A 17,301-nucleotide genomic window follows, 5' to 3' on the forward strand; every position below is an offset into this window, starting at 1 on the left:
ATCACCAGCCACAAATACAGTACAACCATTACGTCCATTATATTCTCCGAATCGGAAGAGTCCCTGATCGTCTTGACGACCCCTCACCCAAGAGTTCCGTTACACTGTACCAGGATGGATGCAGATCACTCTCGATCCCCCGGGACAAGACGACATCAGGATCCTAGATAGAATCGGCCATCCGACCATCACCCACGATGGATGCTTCTACTAAGACATCTCCAATTCCCCAACGGGGTAAACCGTCCCCTACGGTCCCTGATTGGCCAACTGGCCGGCCACTGATAATAGAACCTTAATCCATTCCCCGCACGCCGGCTTGGTTCCCCGTCCGCCTCATCCTCCGCTTATCTCGCTTTATTTTGATAGCCGTAGCATGTTCGTGCTGCTCTGTTCTTCCTCCTATCGGTTCCCTGCTATGTCCGGGGTCAGTCCATGATGAGACGTGTGAAGAAATCGCGCAATGGCTGTGCTCGTTGCAAGGGCAAACGGGTCAGTGAGCCTTATCTCTACTGCCCCTCATGTTATTATTTCCTGAGCCGCTCAACCTCCTCAGACTCTCCCAGTCTCGGGGACGGGGGGCGGCCAGGAGGGGGAAAAACCTTCAGAATATCAAATTAGCTAACAGGTCCGATGGCATAGGTCAAGTGTGGGGAAGAAAAGCCGCAGTGCGGACGATGCACCCGTCTGGGGGTGAGATGCCCCGGCTACGTCCAGTCGCTCCGCTGGGTCACCAAATATCCAGAATCGTCTCCCGATGCCCTGGATCAGGATGTCGCCGCTGAGAAGGACGATGTTCAATTCGAACCCTCTTTCCCATCCCCGTCAGATCAGCCCGTTGCACCTCGGTCAACGTCGGCCATCCCGACTCCATTTGTCAACCCTCTGACTCAGACCTTGGCGGAGGGTGGGGATTTCAGTGTCCCGTCGACCCCAGACTTCTCCGGCTCGAGAGACTCGGGATCGAACGAAACGGCGGCCTTATGTGAGAGCCTCTGGGGCCTCCAGGGATCAAACACCCTCCCGGAGCTGGCAGACCTATGCCCCGCTTCTCCAGCAGCATCCACCAGGAGGGCGTCCCGACAGGACAGCTCAATATTCGAACTCGGGTCGCCCATCCCCTCAGAGTCCAACGCGGATTTCCTGTCCATGGCCGCTCCCTCGCTCCAGGACGAGTCACGCCATTACCCGGGCTTCTCCCCGTCGAACATTGTCCGGAGATACCCACCGTCCAGTCCGCGGCCCCCACCCCTCCGCGACTTCACGTCAATCCCGCAACCCTTGAACAACCCGTCCTGGACGCTCATCGAATACTACTTCAAAGAAGTCGCCGCACTATTCTCCACCTATGATAGCCAGATGAACCCGTTCCGCACCACGGTGTCGCGCCTGTGGGGGTCCTCCTTGGCCATGTGCAAGACGATGCAAAGCATGGCTGCAGCCACCCTCGTAAATGACTTCCCGCATTTCGGCCCCTTGGGTCGGCAGATGAGAGACGAGGCCGTCGACGTCATCACCAAGGAGCCCACCCTGGACGACAAATCACTCCTGGCCCTCCTCATGCTCGGCCAGACGGCCAGCTGGCACGATTCGACAGACTTGGGCATCTCCTTCTTCAACCTCTTGCGGAATCACCTCGACTCCAAACCATCCGTCACGCGAGACCCTGGGCGAAGTAACAACCACCAGTTCTTCGAAGAAGCCCTGGTCTACTGGGAGATGCTGCTGTCCTTTGTCGCCGACGATGCCACCATCCGGTCCGGTCCCTCCACGGCCGGCACAGGCGAGTCCCTCGTCTTGCAACGGGTGCCCCATCCGTGGACCGGCATCGCCCGCGATACCCAATCCACCATGCAAGAGGTGGGCCGGCTCGTCCGTCGGGAACGGAAACGCATCCGCGCGCGGCGGTTCACCTCCCATGGTGAGGTCACGCAGGCGCAGCGGGCCCTAGACAAGGCCCGCGAGCTGGAGGAACGACTGCTCGGATTCGCCCATCCGGCGGAAGCCGAGATCGTCTCCCCCGGGGATGATGAAACCCCCGTCTGGCATCTGCTGACCATGGCGGAGGTCTACCGCTGCACGGGTCTCATGCAGCTCTACCGCGCCTTCCCCGATCTACTTCAGCGCCGGCTCCCTCGGCCGCCTCTGTCCTCGTCGTCCGTCCCCTTCCCGGACCCCTTCCTGTCTGTCGATGTGGACACCGACCCCGCGACCGCCTGGTTCTGCGACCCATCGCATCTTCCGACCCCCGAGGGTACGAATCCCGCGAATCCGCCGCCCGCCGACCAACCCCCGCCCGACGCCTCCTACCACGACACTTGGCTGACCGAGTTCGCCCTCACCACGCTCTCCCGGCTCAAGACCATCCCGCTGGAGTCGCGCACCCGCTGTCTGCAGCCGTTCCTCCTCGTCGCCGCCAGCAGCGAGCTCCGCCTCCCACGGAGCGATGACCCGTCGGTCGACGCCTCGTACCGAAGCAACGAGCACGGACCGAGCATCTCATCGCACGCGATCGAGGTGTCGCGGACTCGGCGGTTCGTGCTCGGACGGCTCACCTCGTTCCTGCACGTGCTGCCGCCCAAACCCATCCAGGTGTGCCTGCAGCTCGTGGAGGAGGTCTGGCGACGGATGGACGCGGGCGAGGCGGAGGCGTACTGGATGGATGTGATGATCGAGAAGGGGTGGGAGACCACCATGGGTTAAGGGGGGGGAGGGGGGGGTTATGTTGCACGAATTGACGATAGTCGATACCCTGTTTATCTGTAATGACTTTATCTTGGAGTGCGGGCTTGTCACTTATTGAACACTCCGGGCTACAACATATCAACATCTCAATACATCAATATGTATAATGATCTAGGGAAAGACAGAAGCACATACACATTCGTACCCTATCCACAGTAGATACAGCAATGCTCGCATATATCATCCAAAGAAAACCCAAGCTTATTCCACTCGGACATCACCGTCTACGTGACTCTTTAACATGAAGATCAACTAGAAACAGGTATAGAACATCAAGATAGTGACGGCAGAAGAAAGAGAAGAAGAAGAAAGGGTAATATTATACACAGAAATATGATGAGGAAATTAAGAGAAATCATGAATGATGCAAGGAGAGTCGATTAAATGCATGTAAGGTGCCAAATGGTCCGCTAGCCTTCAAGAAATGAAAAATGTCGTTGCAAGAATCAATAAGAGAAGATGGGATAGAATGCGAGGTGGGGTTCCTTATGAGATGGAGAGGAAAAAAAAAAAAAAAAAAAAAAGAGGAAAAGGAAAAGGTGGATGACGGGTTTAGACAGCGGCGCGCTTCCAGAATTTCCAGCCCTCGCGCTTCTCCTGGGCTCCGACGCCGACGAGGCGGTCGATACCCTCAGATCCCTCGGCGTTCTCGAACTTCTCTTGGTCGATCTCTTCGCCGCCCTCCTCGTCCGTGCCATTGCGGAGCACGGCCGGCCACAGGACACCGACGCCGTCGCCGCCCAGGGTCGTCTCGTAGCGGGTAAACCCCTCGGCGTCCAATTTCTGCTCCAGGTCGCGGATGGCCGCCGGGCTGGCGTCGGGGCGGAGGACGGTGATGGCGCAGCCGCCGCCGCCAGCGCCGGTCAGCTTGGTCCAGCCGATGTCGGCGAAGTCGACCAGCTCCCGGATGCGTTCGAGGCGGGGGTGGGAGACGCCCAGGGAGACGAGGCAGCCGTGGTTGATGCGGATCAGGGTCCCGAGGCGCTCGAGCACGTCGCTGGGGACGCTGCGGTCGGGCCCGGCGGATGAGGACTGCTGGATCAGGGTCTGGGCCGAGAGCGTGACCTGATCGATGGTGTCGAGGATGGACTCGGTGACGGCGGGGTGATCCCCCCGCAGGCGACCGACCTTGGCGACCTCGACGGCGGTGGAGCGGGATTGCCGCGTGTCGACCAGCAGCAGCGGCAGCTCGGGGAAGTTGAGGAGGGGTTTGACACTCGGGGGTTTGGAATAGTCCCCGCGGCAGAAGATGACGGCCTTGCCCCCCGCGGAGACGGTGTTGTCGACGCCGCTGGGGTTCCCGTGGATGCACATCTCGCCGACAAAGGCCCAGCGGTTGATGCGCTCGATCTGGGTTTCGGCCTCGTCGGGGGGCTGGTCGGGGTGGGGCCCGGCCAGGGTGCGGATCTGGAGCAGGAGGGCGGCGCTGAGGCAAACGCAGACGCTGCCGCTGCTGCCGAGGCCGGCGCCGATGGGGATGGTGGATCGCAGGGTGTAGACGGCGCCGGGGTGCTGGGGCGATCCCAAGGAGAGGAAGAGGTAGAGGAAGGCGGCGGCGGAGTGCCGGTGGATCTTGCGGGCGTCTTCGGGGGCATCGGGGGAAACGGGGTCGACATGGGGCTGGACGGCGTCGAGGAGCTCGGGATCGAGGGTGGTGACCAGATCGTAGTAATTTTTCTTCTTATCGGGGCGATGGAAGAGATCCCAGGGGAGGGCGTCGATGTCCCAGGTGTGGATCAGGCCAGTGTCGCGAAAGTTCAGGGTGATGGTCCGCTGCGACTTGGAGAGGGTGGTGACGAGGAGGTAGGATCGCATGGAGATGGCGGCGGCCATGGCGGACTTGCCGTGGACGACGGCATGTTCCCCATAGACGATGGCCTTTCCGGGGGCCGACACCATGAAAGGAGGCGCCATGGGTGACGAGGCTTTTCGCGACAAGGGGGGTTTTTTCGGGGGGGACTGACTGGACGCGGCGCTGCTCAAGCTGTCATTGCTAGGGGACGCCTTGGGGCGGAAGGAGAAGACCGGAGGCGACAAAGACATGATCTTTGTCTCTTCTTTTATAAGAATCGGTGATATCCCTTTGGTTGTCCTTTGTACCACGCTGACGAGGGGGAGGGAAGAAGAATGCGGCGACTCCGGGGGTTGGTATCGGTAGTCAGCGACCGGTCAGGGGTAGTCAAAGGGTTGCGGAAAGAGCGTGGGAGAGAGACAAATGTGGAGGAGAGGGAAGTGGGGAGAAATGGAGGGGTGTGGGGGGGGAGGAGGAGGGAACGAGAGGGAAAGATCAAGAGGATGAGGTGGAAGAAGATGAAGCTGAGAAGAAGAAGTAGATGAGGTTGCGAAGACGAAGTCACGCTCGGGATGCGCGAATTATGTGCATCACAAATAAGCCGGCCCTCGATCCCTATTCCCGATTCAGTTCCTCTCTCCCTCGTTCGACATGGATATCGATTAATTAATTAAAATTGCTGTCATCTTTTTCATCTTACTTTATTATTAATAATACTGATAAATAACTAATATATCGTTGCTGACAGGCGCCCGGGGCGGGGCTGACACCGTCCTACTACGGCCTACTCCCAGGCTTTGTTTACACCAGAGTCCAACAGACTACATTCGGCTCCTTGTGGGGTCACTTTCAATCTCAGAAGAGCAATCATTTCCTTGCCAGGATGGTGGTCGCATTTTCCAGGGTGGGACGAGAGAAGAGATGGTAGCCTAAATCGACCAATGTCTCTCGAAATTCTCCCCGCCATGGAGGACCAATTCCAGCATGTCCAGTCAGACGGCGGACAAGCGGCCTCTGGACTCCGATGTCGATCCCAGCCGGCTGACCGAAGAGACCGGGATGTATGCTATAAGGTCCATTGATTTTTTTCACCATGACCGCCAGGGGTTGTCTTCCAGCAATGTGAGATTTCACCTCGGAAGCGATCACCTGGGTACAGTCAAGAATCGGTCATGCTGCTCATTGGAAACGTCATATATTGTCCTTGTTCGTTCGGATGTGGCCTTGGATCAGGGACATACGGACTGTGGGTCTCGAAGGAGCCATTCCGTGATAGGAACGAAATCCAGTCTGGTGAAAACCCGCTATCAGCAGAGCAAATCACACCAATGCGAACTGGCCAGTAACGCTCCACTCGATGGTGCGGAAGGATTCGTCCGAAGCGTATGAGCTTCATGCGACTGAATCCTAGGGAAACGCCTGGGTGATGACGGCTGCACTAGAAAGAGTACAATGATACTACTACGTTGTAGTAGTAGTTCTAGATACTTGGGGGGGTTGTAATGCTGACATCAATGCGGCTGGAATTGTTTCAAGAAAATATAGAAGATAGGAAGCAAGAGAAAGACAGAAGAGAGAGAAGAGGAGAAAAAATGAAGAAAAGTCTTGTCTCAAGGTCCCAACTGTCATCGCCAACGCTTTTCATGGTTCGATTCCGATTCATCCTGACTTTCCTGATCTGTCTCTGGTCGATCATTCAATGTAATACTTTATTATATATCATCACCACACTGATGACAGGCACCCTCGTCATGCCAAACTCCATCCAAGGTCTATCGATTCGGCCCCACGGTCAATCCGTCGATCTATCCAGGTTGATCGGCGCACAGCTGGGTACCAGCCAAACAATCTCATGGACCGAAAAATCCTAAATTGATCTTGATCTCGGCAGTATCCCTGGGTCAGACTCAGACCCCAGGTCGGGTGGCGCTGGCTACCCGGCACTCTTCTTGGTGGTTCGGTGCAGTAACTTTCAGATCGTTTGGAACGTAGGATCAATTTCCCTGGCTCCAGATGAGAGGCGAGAATCAGGAACAGGACAATGCGATGACGATGGTTCCTGCATAGAATGGCAGGCAACCTTCCTGGGACGCTCGCCATCTCATCAAACGTCGCGGTGACGTGACAATGATTACTTTGATGATGTATACATATAACCAGTACGGTTCCCCCCCCCCCCCCCTCTTTCTAACATCGCACGGGCGATTCATATCATACGTTTTGATCCAAACAATCAACATGGTTCTGCCCATATACTTGTGGTGTATGCTCTGCGGAGGGGTCATCGATCAGGCTGGGAATCGCCTCGTTGAGGGAGCCCAGCCGGTCAACGATGCCCTCGACTACCGGCTCGTGGATGCCGCAGCGCTGGAAAACGACTATCTTTTGAATGACGACCATCAGTGGTGTGGGTTCCACCGCATAAGTGAGTACTGATCCTGTATCAATCGCTCTCCCTCGACCCCGCTGATGGTATCTCCAGTCACCCATGTACCAGACACCGACATTTACTATCTCTCGGGCATTGGATATCAAGCATATACCAAGCAGTGCGGTCTGTCCTGTTTCCGCGTGCCAATTGACCCCACCAAGGCCGTGATCGGCCTCGTCGAGCCTGGTCTGGACGGCTTTAGGGTTCATAATTGCTCCTACATCCCTCCCACCGCTGATGGTCATGCCCCGGGGGCGGACATTGGCTTCCCCATCCACATGCGGTGCTGGAGCTTGGCCAAGATCAAGCTGGGCCCGGCCGTGGAGCAGAATCTGGGCCTCTTCTGGACCGTCCTGCGTGACCGATTTGTCAGATTAATCGGAAAACTTGGCCTTCCCACCCCCATCACCAGTCTCGGTAGGCGTTCCAATCCCTTCTGTTGGTGAGAGAATAGGCCGGGCTGACGTTAACCTGTGATACCTGTTGGAGAGCCTTACAAGATCCCCGGAATCCTCCAAGCACTCTCCCAGAACCTTGCAAGAACGACAGTCTCCCCTTCCGCCAGTACTTTCCCATCTCGTCTCTCTTGTCTGCCGCAGGAGATCTACTGGCCCATCCTTGATTGCTTGGATTGGCAGAGCTTCGTGAACCTGAAGAAGGCCGTGGCATGGCCCGCGATGGGCGGGTACTGGCGTTGTCGCGCGGCTCTCCTCCTCGATGAGGATCTGGACCCCATTCCGGGACCGGAGCTCGACTGGGAGGCAATCTGTCTGGAGCTGGAGCGGTTGGACGAAGTGGACGGTGTCTTTTGCAATCGTCGTCGGATACTGAGAGTCCTCAAAGACTTCCAGGTCAATATGCAACAGCTCATATCCCGTCAGATGGACGTGTCATGATATCATTTTCTTCTTTCCCTAGTTCTATGAACATCAAGGATCCCCCACCCACCACACCCTATCAGGGCACGCGCAGCCACAGGAAGCATCAACTGATCATTACCTTGCATGATCATCATCCGGACCTACCTTGTCTCGTCTCTTCTACCTTCACTTGATCTATCCACTCCTTACTTCCCTGTCCCTAGTCACACCACTCTCCCCTTGTGACAACCATGCCTGCTATTTCAGTATCATCTATTATCTCGGGCCTTAGCCCCTTCCCTAGAATGACTTCCAGAAACCGAGCGAGATGGAAATCCCCCTCGGATTGAAGCCCTGGTGGATCTTGCTGGCAGTGTCCAGTCTGCAGTGGGGGACTTACTTTGGTAGTTCTCCAATCCGTTTCAATCACAGTATATCATGGTTTAACCGTGAGCCGTAGTTTACGATCTCCCCGCGACACTGTCCGTTCCGTTACAGCTCCACCTGGGACTGTCCGCCTCGCAATTTGCCTACCTTGTCTCCGCTCTCTACACGGCTTACTGTATCCCCAACACGATCCTGCCCTTTTTCTCGGGCTTTGCGGTCCATCGATATGGCGAGCGGTGTATCCTGCTGGCCACCGCAGCCAGCATCATCAGCGGACAACTCATCTTCTGTCTGGCCGTACAAACCGGAGTCTGGTCCGTGATGATCCTCGGACGAACTTTGGTCGGGTTGGGGGGCGAGGTGTCCACCGTGTTGGCAACGAACATCGCCACGCGCTGGTTCAGGTCGTCTATCTCCCCCTCTCTAGGCATTCCGTTTTTTTATAGCTAACAGCAAATCCGGCTATTCCAGGGACGGACAAATTTCTCTGGCCCTGGCCCTCATGACCGGAACCTGGCAGCTTGGTAGCGTCACCAACTCCATCCTAACCCCCCGACTAGTTCAGGCATACGGGGTCCTCTGCGCCAACTGGATAGGCTCCGCACTATCCATGGGCATCCTCATCCTAGCCACCTGCCAGCTCCTGACTAGCAACGCCGTAGCCGGACCACACGTCCCTGAGAAGCTCCTCGCCACAGACTCCCAAACGCGAGTAGGGACACCCTCCATTCGACAGTTCCCCCGAGTCTACTGGCAGATTGTCGTCGTCGCATTGCTCGGCTACGGAGGCATCAACACGTTCACCAACTCCGCGCAACGCTTTCTCGCCGCGCGCTTCTACCAAGGCGACCAAAGTGCCGCAGGATCAGTCATGGGGTACGTCGCCCCTTCACTTGCCTCAACAGACACAAGTCAGTCAACCTAACGAAGCTATCCCTCCCCTCCCGCATATTGGAAACAGAATCCCCCTCACCATCTCCTGCCTCTTCCTCCCACTGTTCGGCTTCCTCCTCGACCATCCCCACTGGATCGGCAACCCCCCCTCCGTTCTCTTCCTCGCCAACGTCCTCCTCGCCCTCGTCCACCTAAGCCTCCTCTCCAATATGTCTGCCCCCGTTCTCCCCCTCTGTCTTCTCGGCCTCGCGCTCGCCCTCTACAGCGCAGCCCTGTGGTCCGGCCTCGCGCGCTGCGTCCTCCAAGCAGATCCCACCACTGCACATCCACAGGAAACACCTCCAGACTCGCCCCTCCCAGACGATCGATCCGCCCCGAACGACTCCACTTACGGCACCTTCGCCCCGCCACATGACACGGACGAGTCCATCAACGCAGACAAGCCCGTCTCCGCAGGGGAAAGCGGCGCCACGGCCCTCGGGTACGGAATCGTAGCCAGCGTACTGAACACCAGCACCGCTGTCGTGTCTTTGCTGCTGGGGCTGGTTGAGACTGCGGCGGGGTTCGATGGGCTGGAGGTGGTCTTTGTGGGGCTGGCTCTGGCGGGCGCTGTGGCTTGTGTTTCGTTGGGGAGGGTGTGGTAAATACTAGAAGTTGATGGTGGGTGGGAGTGGTAGGTTTCATATTTACATATAGTATGAGGCTATAGGCTTTCTTCTTTCTTTCCTTTTGGCAGTTGGGGTTAGATTGTCGTTTTGTTTTTTTTTTTATTTTTATTTTTTTTTCGAGGACTAGAGCGAGGTATATATACAATTTGTACGTGGTGGATATTAGATTGGTGGTCAAGATTGGATATGAATAGCTGGGGTACTCTTTTGTTGTACCCATTACATACTTCTTCGCCTTTTTCTTCTCTTATTATATCATACTACAATAGAAGTAAGAAAGTTACACTAAATCAAAATTCTATATCAAACATCAACGCTAAACGGCGTCGAGTATATATACCACCGAAACACAAAAAGTATATACTTGCCTCTACGATATCTGCATCCAGCACGACATATATGTAAACGAAAAGTAAGTAGCAAATCGCAAATCACATCTCTAAACAAAATCATCACATCATCAGATATCCCATCAGAGATTCATCGTCACTGTCATGCTGTTACTATGCACCAACAAACAAGGCGGCAAGTCCTGCCAAAGCACGTCCAAATCACTCAGATACGACGCACTCGCTGACTCACTGCTGGCAGTGCCCTCCAGCGGCGACGGAAGCGTTGTGAAAATGACGGCCGTGTCGGCGCTGTGCGTCGCCATCAGCTCGTTGAGGATCAGATGCTGTGCTCGGCTGGGGAGGTCATTGAAGGAGAGGGGTATCGATGCTTGGCGGGGGTAGCCCGATGCGGATGCGGATGCTGATGCTGTGGATGGGCTGGATGAGGACCGCCGCGCGTAGATCGAGTCGGCCCGTTTGCGGGTTGAGGGCCGAGGTGGCGAGGAGCTGGCGGCGAACATGATTGATGGACCGGCGTTTTCTTCGGATTCCGTGTTCACGTGGGCTTCTGGGATTGGCGACGAGCTGAAGCGGTTGGTGGAGGAGGGTGAGCGGTGGATTTTGGGCCGGGAGTGTGGAGAGACGGGTGGACTTTTGGGGGAGGCGTCTTCGCCGGTGGTGATGATTGTTGGGATGTCTGCTCGCGGAGACGCCTCTTCTTCGCGCGGTTCGTTTGAGGGACTTGGTTGTGCCGGTGGGCTTGGTTGCGGAAGAGGCTCGGGTGGGGTGCTTCCTGCATCTTTGGCGCTTTCTTCCTCGCTGTCGCTGACGTAGGGCTCAAAATCATTATCCTCGCTGCTGTCGCTGCTGCCATTGCTGTCGATTTCATCGTAGTCCACGAACGCATCGAGTAGACGATGTGTCTGCATGCCCAGGTTGACGCTCCCGAGTCCCTTGTGACTGGATATGGAACGTCGGCGCCGGTCACCATGAATGATGCGCTTCAGCTCATCGGGCAGCTGGCTAGCTGCTTTGTTTTTGCTTTCCAGGCTGGAAGGGCCATGCCAGCTAGGGGGTCTGTCAGAGAGCAGTCCACTCCAGCGCGGTTGGTGTTGCCTATAGCGCTCGGGTGAGCCTTTGCGGGCCTCGAGGAGGTCCTGCCACCAATCTTCGTCTTTCAAGGCTCCATGAACCCGGTCCCGCATTCGATCCGACTCTGGGGTGAGATCACCATTGACAATCACTCGGTATGCCATGATTTCGCCGCATGCAAGCCAGAACACCAGTACCTCGGCCTCGATCCGGAGTTTTTCGAGGAGAGCCTCGACTCGTCCTCGCTCGTCGTCCACGTCTGTCTCGTACTCGACAAAGACCGCCACGCGCAGCTTGTACATTTTCTTCCAGGACGGCACCGTGTTGAGGATGCAGCCCAGCTGGAGGATCAGAGTGTATGTGTCGAAATTCGTAGTCAAGACATTCTTTTTGCTTTCGTGGTCGGCCCCCAGGTCCGCAGACATTTGAATAGGCCACAGATCGATGTATTTCTTCATGTGCTGTCCTTTTGGACCGGGTAGCTCGAGGTCTTCGAATCCCTTGGCCACGGCGACGTTGATACGTAACTTGAACAGGAGATCTTCCAGAATCGTCACGTAGCTTTGGCAGTTTATCTGAGGTTCAGGTGCGTCGTGCCCAGGGGTCTCCGGGGTGCAATCCCGCCAGCTCCTTCTGCCTACAGACGACTCTCTTCGACGACCCGAGAGCTGGAGATCTTGTCCCAATGACTGGCCTTGGCGGTACTGATCGATGACCACAATGTTGGGTCGCATGCCTCCCAGGCCCGAATTCAAAACCATGTTCCGGACCCCCCACTCGGCGGTCGGAGCCACAGCGATATTGACAAAAGCCTTGACTTTCAAATTCTCGACAAATCTGGTCCACGATGTTTGCAGTCGACGCGCTTCGGGCACCGCCGCAGAGAAATCATCCGTCACGACCACGTGGCCGAGCATGAACAAAGCTCCCTTCTTCAGGGAGTTGCAAAAGGACACCATCTTGAATTGGTCGTCAATGTTGGTCACTAGAAGTAGAATCTGCGGGCGCCAGAACTTGACGTGCTCCTGCTTCAGGCGCAGCAGGTATTTGCGCACTTGGTGGTAGATCAAACTCTGGCTGACATCACCCCATGGCTTGGGGGGCGAGGTATAGTGAATCAGAAGGAAAAGCACTATCAAAATTCCCACACAGCCGGTGGCATACACGCCGTCCACGAAGAACATGCTCGCCCCACACACCAGCGTGCCAGCCGCTGCACCCTGCCATTTGAAGTAGTGGAAAGACGGTCTGAAATTGGGGGCAGATCCGACCTTCAGGAGAAAGCAGGCGAGGTTAGTTACCAAGAAAGTCATCAGATACGTCATGGTAACAAAGGATGCAATTTGATTGATGTCAAAAAGCATCGTGAGCTGGGCCACCACGAACGTGACGATGATCGCGTATACGGGCTCATCATGCTTCTCCGTCCCTTTGCCGAAGACCTTTAGGCCAGGGAGCAAGCTGTCTCGTGCGATGGCTTGCAGCAACTTCGCGGAGCCAATGACACCCATCAGGGAGGAGAAAAAGGAGGTCGCGAACTCCCCCAGCAGGATGAGCACCCCAGAAAGATTGGCCTGATACTTTGTCGGTGAACGTGTCTTGGTGGGCTTGCTAAAGATGACTCACCACTTGCACAATATTCGCATTTTTATAAAATGACTCCCGCGTAATCGACGCAGCCATTGCAAGGATTACAATGGTATACATGATAAATGTAAGGGCTAGCCCCGAAAGCGTCCCCTTGGGTATTGATTTGCTAGGGTTCTTCAAATCACCAGACATACTGGCTCCACTATACTTCCATTAGAGTCTGCTATCGTCCGGCGAACCGTGTACTTACGCGAAGATACCCCCGGTAGCGGGGAACAAAATCCCAAAGAGGTCCTGGAAGTTTTCTCTCCCCTCTCGTTGGCTTCCCGCCGCCCCCTTGGTGAGCCTCGGCTTGAGGTTATCCACCAATGTTCGTAGGCGTATCCCCGTAAAATGGACCCCAAGCTTCGGGATGCTAAAAGGCTGCATGAAGATGGCGGACACCGGGATGCTCAGTGTCGCCACCAACAGGACAATCAACAGTCCATTGCTGGCCCGTGAAAACATGGAGCTACCGGCCAAGCAAATCCCCGTGCACAGGACCAGGACAATGGTACTCCAGAGGTACTGCCAGAGAAAGCCTTCCTGGAGGAAGTTGGCCCATGTACCGGATTCGGTTCCAAAGTTCTGCGTGAAGCAATCCACAAGACCGACAGCGTTCATGCCGGTGTTCAGCACGTAACCCAGGTAGAATACGATGCCAATCGAGCCCCCGAACTCCGGCCCTAATGACCGAGAAATCAGGTAGTAGGCACCACCTCCTCGAACCGTTCCGTTGGTCGCGATCGCCGACAGGGACATGGTGGTCACCAAATTGATCGTATACGAGATGATGAGCAAGCCCAAGATTCCCAGGACGCCTGCCTGTCCCAAAACAAAGCCGAACCGCAAGAACATCAGAATGCTCAGGACATTCAGGGTCGTGGGGACGAACACGCCAGAGAAAGTCCCCAGCTTGTCCACACCATCCGAACCGCGGCCTCGCTGGTCGTTTCGCTCCTTTGGGTTCACGCTGGCATCTCGGAGCGGCCCTGGCGGTCCGTTTGCACGAACTCTATCCCTATCACTCGTCTCGTTGGATCCCCTGTCGCTGGTCGACCAATCCCACCATCGTGAAACCTGCCCCCAAAAATTTGACGGAAGCGAATGACGGTGACCCGCCGGATGGCGAGATGAACCCACCGGTTCGTATGGTCGAGCGAAAGCCGTCCTCCAGTTGGGGAACCGAAAGTTCTCCTCGGGGGAGGCATGCGCGGAGTCGCTGGGAGCCAGTCGGGACTCATCCTCTGCGGCCGCCCGCGTCGAAAAATTCGGTCGTTTCCGAGACACGGACTGTGAGCCACTCTCATCATGGATCCCCATCATCGAAAAGGACGATTGAAGAATGGACCGAGATCTTCTCTCAGAGGACCCGAACCGACTTCACACAACCTGTCGCAGGTATAGGCGGAATAAACATGGATTTGCTGAGCGGTAAACGACCAGGAAAATAACTGTCGGAGGATAGAAGTGGATAGCGACCTAATCATGACATGGGGTCGAGATAATCGATCCCGATTCAATCAATCCACCAGGGAAATGAAACGCGGTGCGATCGACGCGCCGATGACCTCACTTACTCACCCGGGCACGTGTGGAGAGTCAAACAGTGCAAAATGCCTCCAGCTGAATCTCTCTCGCTCCTTTCAGCTTCTTCTCGGCACGCTTCATTCAGCGGTTGTTTTCGTCTCATCCAGTTTCAGTACACTTCCTGCTATTTGATCGCTGATAAGGGGTCGAGACTCGATAGTTCATCAATCCACACCACGGTGATCCCCGATTCGCCTATCTCGCCCCCCCTTACTCACCGGTTTCTCCCCCCGATCTCCACCCATTTCCCACTGTCTCCGCACCGGCAATCACTTTTAGAGCGAGATCCCGGAATCTTAACGAGACCCTCGAGTCTCCCCTCAAGCCATCACTGTTTGGGCTTCTTTGGATGATTTATTCTGGTCGTTACCAACATGGCTTCATCACCAGCTCCAGAGAATGGGGAAGGTCCCTCTACGCAGCCCCAGCGGTCAACACCGATCTCAACCAGTGCCTCTGCGAGTGGTTTTCCCTCTGGGTCTCCAACGCCTGACGCTTCGGCCAGACAGGTGTCGATCGCTCGATTAGCCTCCCCGGTTCCTTCGCCATCAAATGCTTCGGCCCCCAGGCAGTCCACAATTCCCGTTCAGGCCCCGACGAGCGCAGAGCCAAAGCTCCAAAGGATCGATGACCCATCGTCTCTACCAGGACCCGGACAGTCAATGATCGCATCGGGTCTCCAGGACAGTCTTGGACGCTCACCACCCAGGTTTGGAACTCCGCCTCGACGCGCGGCATCGCCCGCGGTGTCGCACACCCCGCCCGTCAGGTCCATCTATGGCTCGCTTGACAACAACAACAACAACAACAACAACAACAACAACAACGCTGATTCTGAGTATTCGGTGGGCCCCTATGAGGATCCTCAGGTTGTGAGGAGGCATCTGGTGCAACCTCAACTAGGAACGGAGGGCCGGAATCTTCAGTCCTCGGGGGCGGATGTCACCAGCAATGCGGACGATGAATTTTCGAGCTTGCAACTACAGGGTGGAGACATCACGCGACAGGTCTACAAATGGGCGGAAAACGCGGAGGAAGGGGGTTTGGGGCAGAAGAACGCCCGTAGCAAGAGTTTCAGTCTCGATCGACCGATGCCCCAGGATGATACGATGAACATCAACACCATCCGCGTCCCGGGAGGATTCCGGAGAGACTACCTGCGGCGAGCGGTAGGTTCCCCTCAGCCTGGAGCTGCCGATGGACCGGAACTGCAGTCGCAGCAGGGTCAGCCTCAATTACCCACCAGTAGCTTCCTGGAGTTTTTGACCCTTTTTGGCCACTTCGCGGGTGAAGAACTGGAGGAGGACGATGAAGTCCTGGGGCCCAACGAGTACTTCTCCTCGGGGACTTGGGAGGAAGGTGCCGACGAACCTGGGGAAACGTCCGCTCTCCTCCGTCCCGGAACCGCTGGCAGGCGGATACGCAAGCCGCGTGGGGGCACGGGAAATACCACCCGGACTGGCGCAGCCCTCCTGTTGCTCAAGTCTTTTGTTGGGACGGGGGTGTTGTTCTTGCCCCGAGCTTTCTTGAACGGAGGGATGCTCTTCAGCAGCATGGTCTTGCTTGGGGTGTCCCTGCTCAGTTTCTATGCTTTTATCTTGCTGGTGAACACGCGACTCAAGATCGATGGCTCGTTTGGCGACATCGGTGGCGCGCTATACGGAAAGCACATGCGGCGGATCATCCTCGGTTCGATTGTGTTGAGTCAATTGGGATTTGTGTCGGCGTACATCGTGTTCACGGCGGAGAACTTGCAGGCCTTCGTCCTGGCTGTGAGCAACTGCAAGTCATTCATCGACATCAAGTTTATGGTGTTGATGCAGCTGGTCATCTTCCTGCCCCTGTCGTTAATCCGAGACATTAGCAAGCTGGGGTTCACGGCCCTAGTCGCCGATCTTTTCATCTTACTGGGGCTGATCTATCTCTACTACTACGATTTCCTGACCATCGCAACCCAGGGTGGCATCTCCGACATTGTTTCCTTCAACCCTTCCACGTGGACCCTTTTCATCGGAACGGCCATCTTTACCTACGAAGGTATCGGCCTCATCATCCCGATTCAGGAGTCCATGAAACGTCCACAGCAGTTCCCTGGGGTTTTGGCGGGAGTGATGGTGATCATCACGATCATTTTCCTTTCTGCGGGAGCCCTCAGCTACGCGGCGTACGGATCTACCACCAAGACCGTCATCCTTCTTAACCTCCCCCAAGACGACAAGTTTGTCAATGCCGTCCAATTCCTTTACTCGTTGGCTATTCTCCTGAGTACACCGCTACAACTGTTTCCGGCCATCCGAATCATGGAGAACGAGCTCTTCACGCGCAGCGGAAAGTACAATCCCAGGATCAAGTGGCAGAAGAACGGGTTCCGTTTCTTCCTGGTCATGATTTGCGCCTTCGTTGCCTGGGGCGGAGCCGAAGACCTCGACAAGTTCGTCTCGCTAGTCGGCAGCTTTGCCTGCGTTCCACTGATCTACGTCTATCCCGTGAGTACAGTAACCCTTCTATTGACATTCATGCATCATCGAACTAACGCAATGTTCCTCCTCTTAGCCTCTCCTGCATCTTCGAGCCTGCGCTCATTCCAGAAAGCAGCAGATCGCCGATATTGCCCTGACCATCTTCGGGGTGGTCTCCTGTGTCTACACTACCTCCCTCACCATGGCCAACTGGGTAAACGGGGACAACACCAAGGCGCCCGGATACTGCGACTCGCAGTGAATCCTTGATCCCTACAGTCCTGATCTTTCGCTCGCGCTGGTCCTTCACCCGCAGTAAACTTGAATTATTTTCGGATAGAAACGCATACTTGTATGAATGACTGATGCTACGCTGCACCATCCTTGATCATTTCTCTTGTTTTTTTTTTTTTTTTTTTTTT

At 55.8% G+C, this 17,301-nt stretch overlaps 6 protein-coding genes across 6 annotated transcripts; 4 read left to right on the plus strand and 2 right to left on the minus strand.

Annotated features, from left to right (window-relative positions):
- Positions 1–374: 374 nt before the first annotated feature.
- Positions 375–2,703, plus strand: BDW47DRAFT_131310 (uncharacterized protein; the record flags this gene model as incomplete). Its single annotated transcript, XM_024817283.1, has 2 exons — positions 375–492; positions 643–2,703. The coding sequence occupies exons 1-2, from the start codon at positions 436–438 to the stop codon at positions 2,701–2,703; spliced, it is 2,118 nt and encodes a 705-aa protein (XP_024672762.1). The 5' UTR covers positions 375–435.
- A 594-nt stretch (positions 2,704–3,297) lies between these two features.
- On the minus strand, positions 3,298–4,659 carry erg12 (mevalonate kinase; the record flags this gene model as incomplete). The annotated part of the gene is made up of 1 exon (XM_024816358.1): positions 3,298–4,659. One exon carries the CDS (start codon positions 4,657–4,659, stop codon positions 3,298–3,300), a length of 1,362 nt encoding a protein of 453 aa, XP_024672763.1.
- A 2,116-nt stretch (positions 4,660–6,775) lies between these two features.
- On the plus strand, positions 6,776–7,864 carry BDW47DRAFT_125276 (uncharacterized protein; the record flags this gene model as incomplete). The annotated part of the gene is made up of 3 exons (XM_024816359.1): positions 6,776–6,962; positions 7,020–7,385; positions 7,458–7,864. 3 exons carry the CDS (start codon positions 6,776–6,778, stop codon positions 7,862–7,864), a joined length of 960 nt encoding a protein of 319 aa, XP_024672764.1.
- Positions 7,865–7,873: 9 nt separating this feature from the next.
- Positions 7,874–8,721, plus strand: BDW47DRAFT_22718 (uncharacterized protein). The gene is made up of 2 exons (XM_024818503.1): positions 7,874–8,232; positions 8,289–8,721. Exons 1-2 carry the CDS (start codon positions 8,157–8,159, stop codon positions 8,663–8,665), a joined length of 453 nt encoding a protein of 150 aa, XP_024672765.1. The 5' UTR covers positions 7,874–8,156; the 3' UTR covers positions 8,666–8,721.
- Positions 8,722–10,057: 1,336 nt separating this feature from the next.
- BDW47DRAFT_104830 (putative cation chloride cotransporter) lies at positions 10,058–14,517 on the minus strand. The gene is made up of 3 exons (XM_024812417.1): positions 13,042–14,517; positions 12,828–12,993; positions 10,058–12,775 (listed from the first exon to the last, which is right to left on the minus strand). The coding sequence occupies exons 1-3, from the start codon at positions 14,154–14,156 to the stop codon at positions 10,250–10,252; spliced, it is 3,807 nt and encodes a 1,268-aa protein (XP_024672766.1). The 5' UTR covers positions 14,157–14,517; the 3' UTR covers positions 10,058–10,249.
- Positions 14,496–17,284, plus strand: BDW47DRAFT_104834 (putative amino acid transporter). Its single transcript, XM_024812418.1, has 2 exons — positions 14,496–16,906; positions 16,974–17,284. Exons 1-2 carry the CDS (start codon positions 14,795–14,797, stop codon positions 17,139–17,141), a joined length of 2,280 nt encoding a protein of 759 aa, XP_024672767.1. The 5' UTR covers positions 14,496–14,794; the 3' UTR covers positions 17,142–17,284.
- Positions 17,285–17,301: the final 17 nt, after the last annotated feature.

This window comes from Aspergillus candidus, assembly GCF_002847045.1.
Source record: "Aspergillus candidus strain CBS 102.13 unplaced genomic scaffold BDW47scaffold_18, whole genome shotgun sequence".
NCBI lineage: Eukaryota > Fungi > Ascomycota > Eurotiomycetes > Eurotiales > Aspergillaceae > Aspergillus > Aspergillus candidus.

Excerpts from the sequence above, each read along its gene's own strand:
- BDW47DRAFT_22718 (XM_024818503.1), top strand. The coding sequence starts at position 8,157 with ATGGAAATCCCCCTCGGATTGAAGCCCTGGTGGATCTTGCTGGCAGTG. Across the intron at positions 8,233-8,288 it reads GCAGTGGGGGACTTACTTTG|TTTACGATCTCCCCGCGACA; the intron begins GTAGTTCTCCAA and ends CGTGAGCCGTAG.
- BDW47DRAFT_104830 (XM_024812417.1), bottom strand. The coding sequence starts at position 14,156 with ATGATGGGGATCCATGATGAGAGTGGCTCACAGTCCGTGTCTCGGAAA. Across the intron at positions 12,994-13,041 it reads GCTACCGGGGGTATCTTCGC|TGGAGCCAGTATGTCTGGTG; the intron begins GTAAGTACACGG and ends ATGGAAGTATAG. Across the intron at positions 12,776-12,827 it reads ATGCGAATATTGTGCAAGTG|GCCAATCTTTCTGGGGTGCT; the intron begins GTGAGTCATCTT and ends ACAAAGTATCAG.
- BDW47DRAFT_104834 (XM_024812418.1), top strand. The coding sequence starts at position 14,795 with ATGGCTTCATCACCAGCTCCAGAGAATGGGGAAGGTCCCTCTACGCAG. Across the intron at positions 16,907-16,973 it reads CACTGATCTACGTCTATCCC|CCTCTCCTGCATCTTCGAGC; the intron begins GTGAGTACAGTA and ends TCCTCCTCTTAG.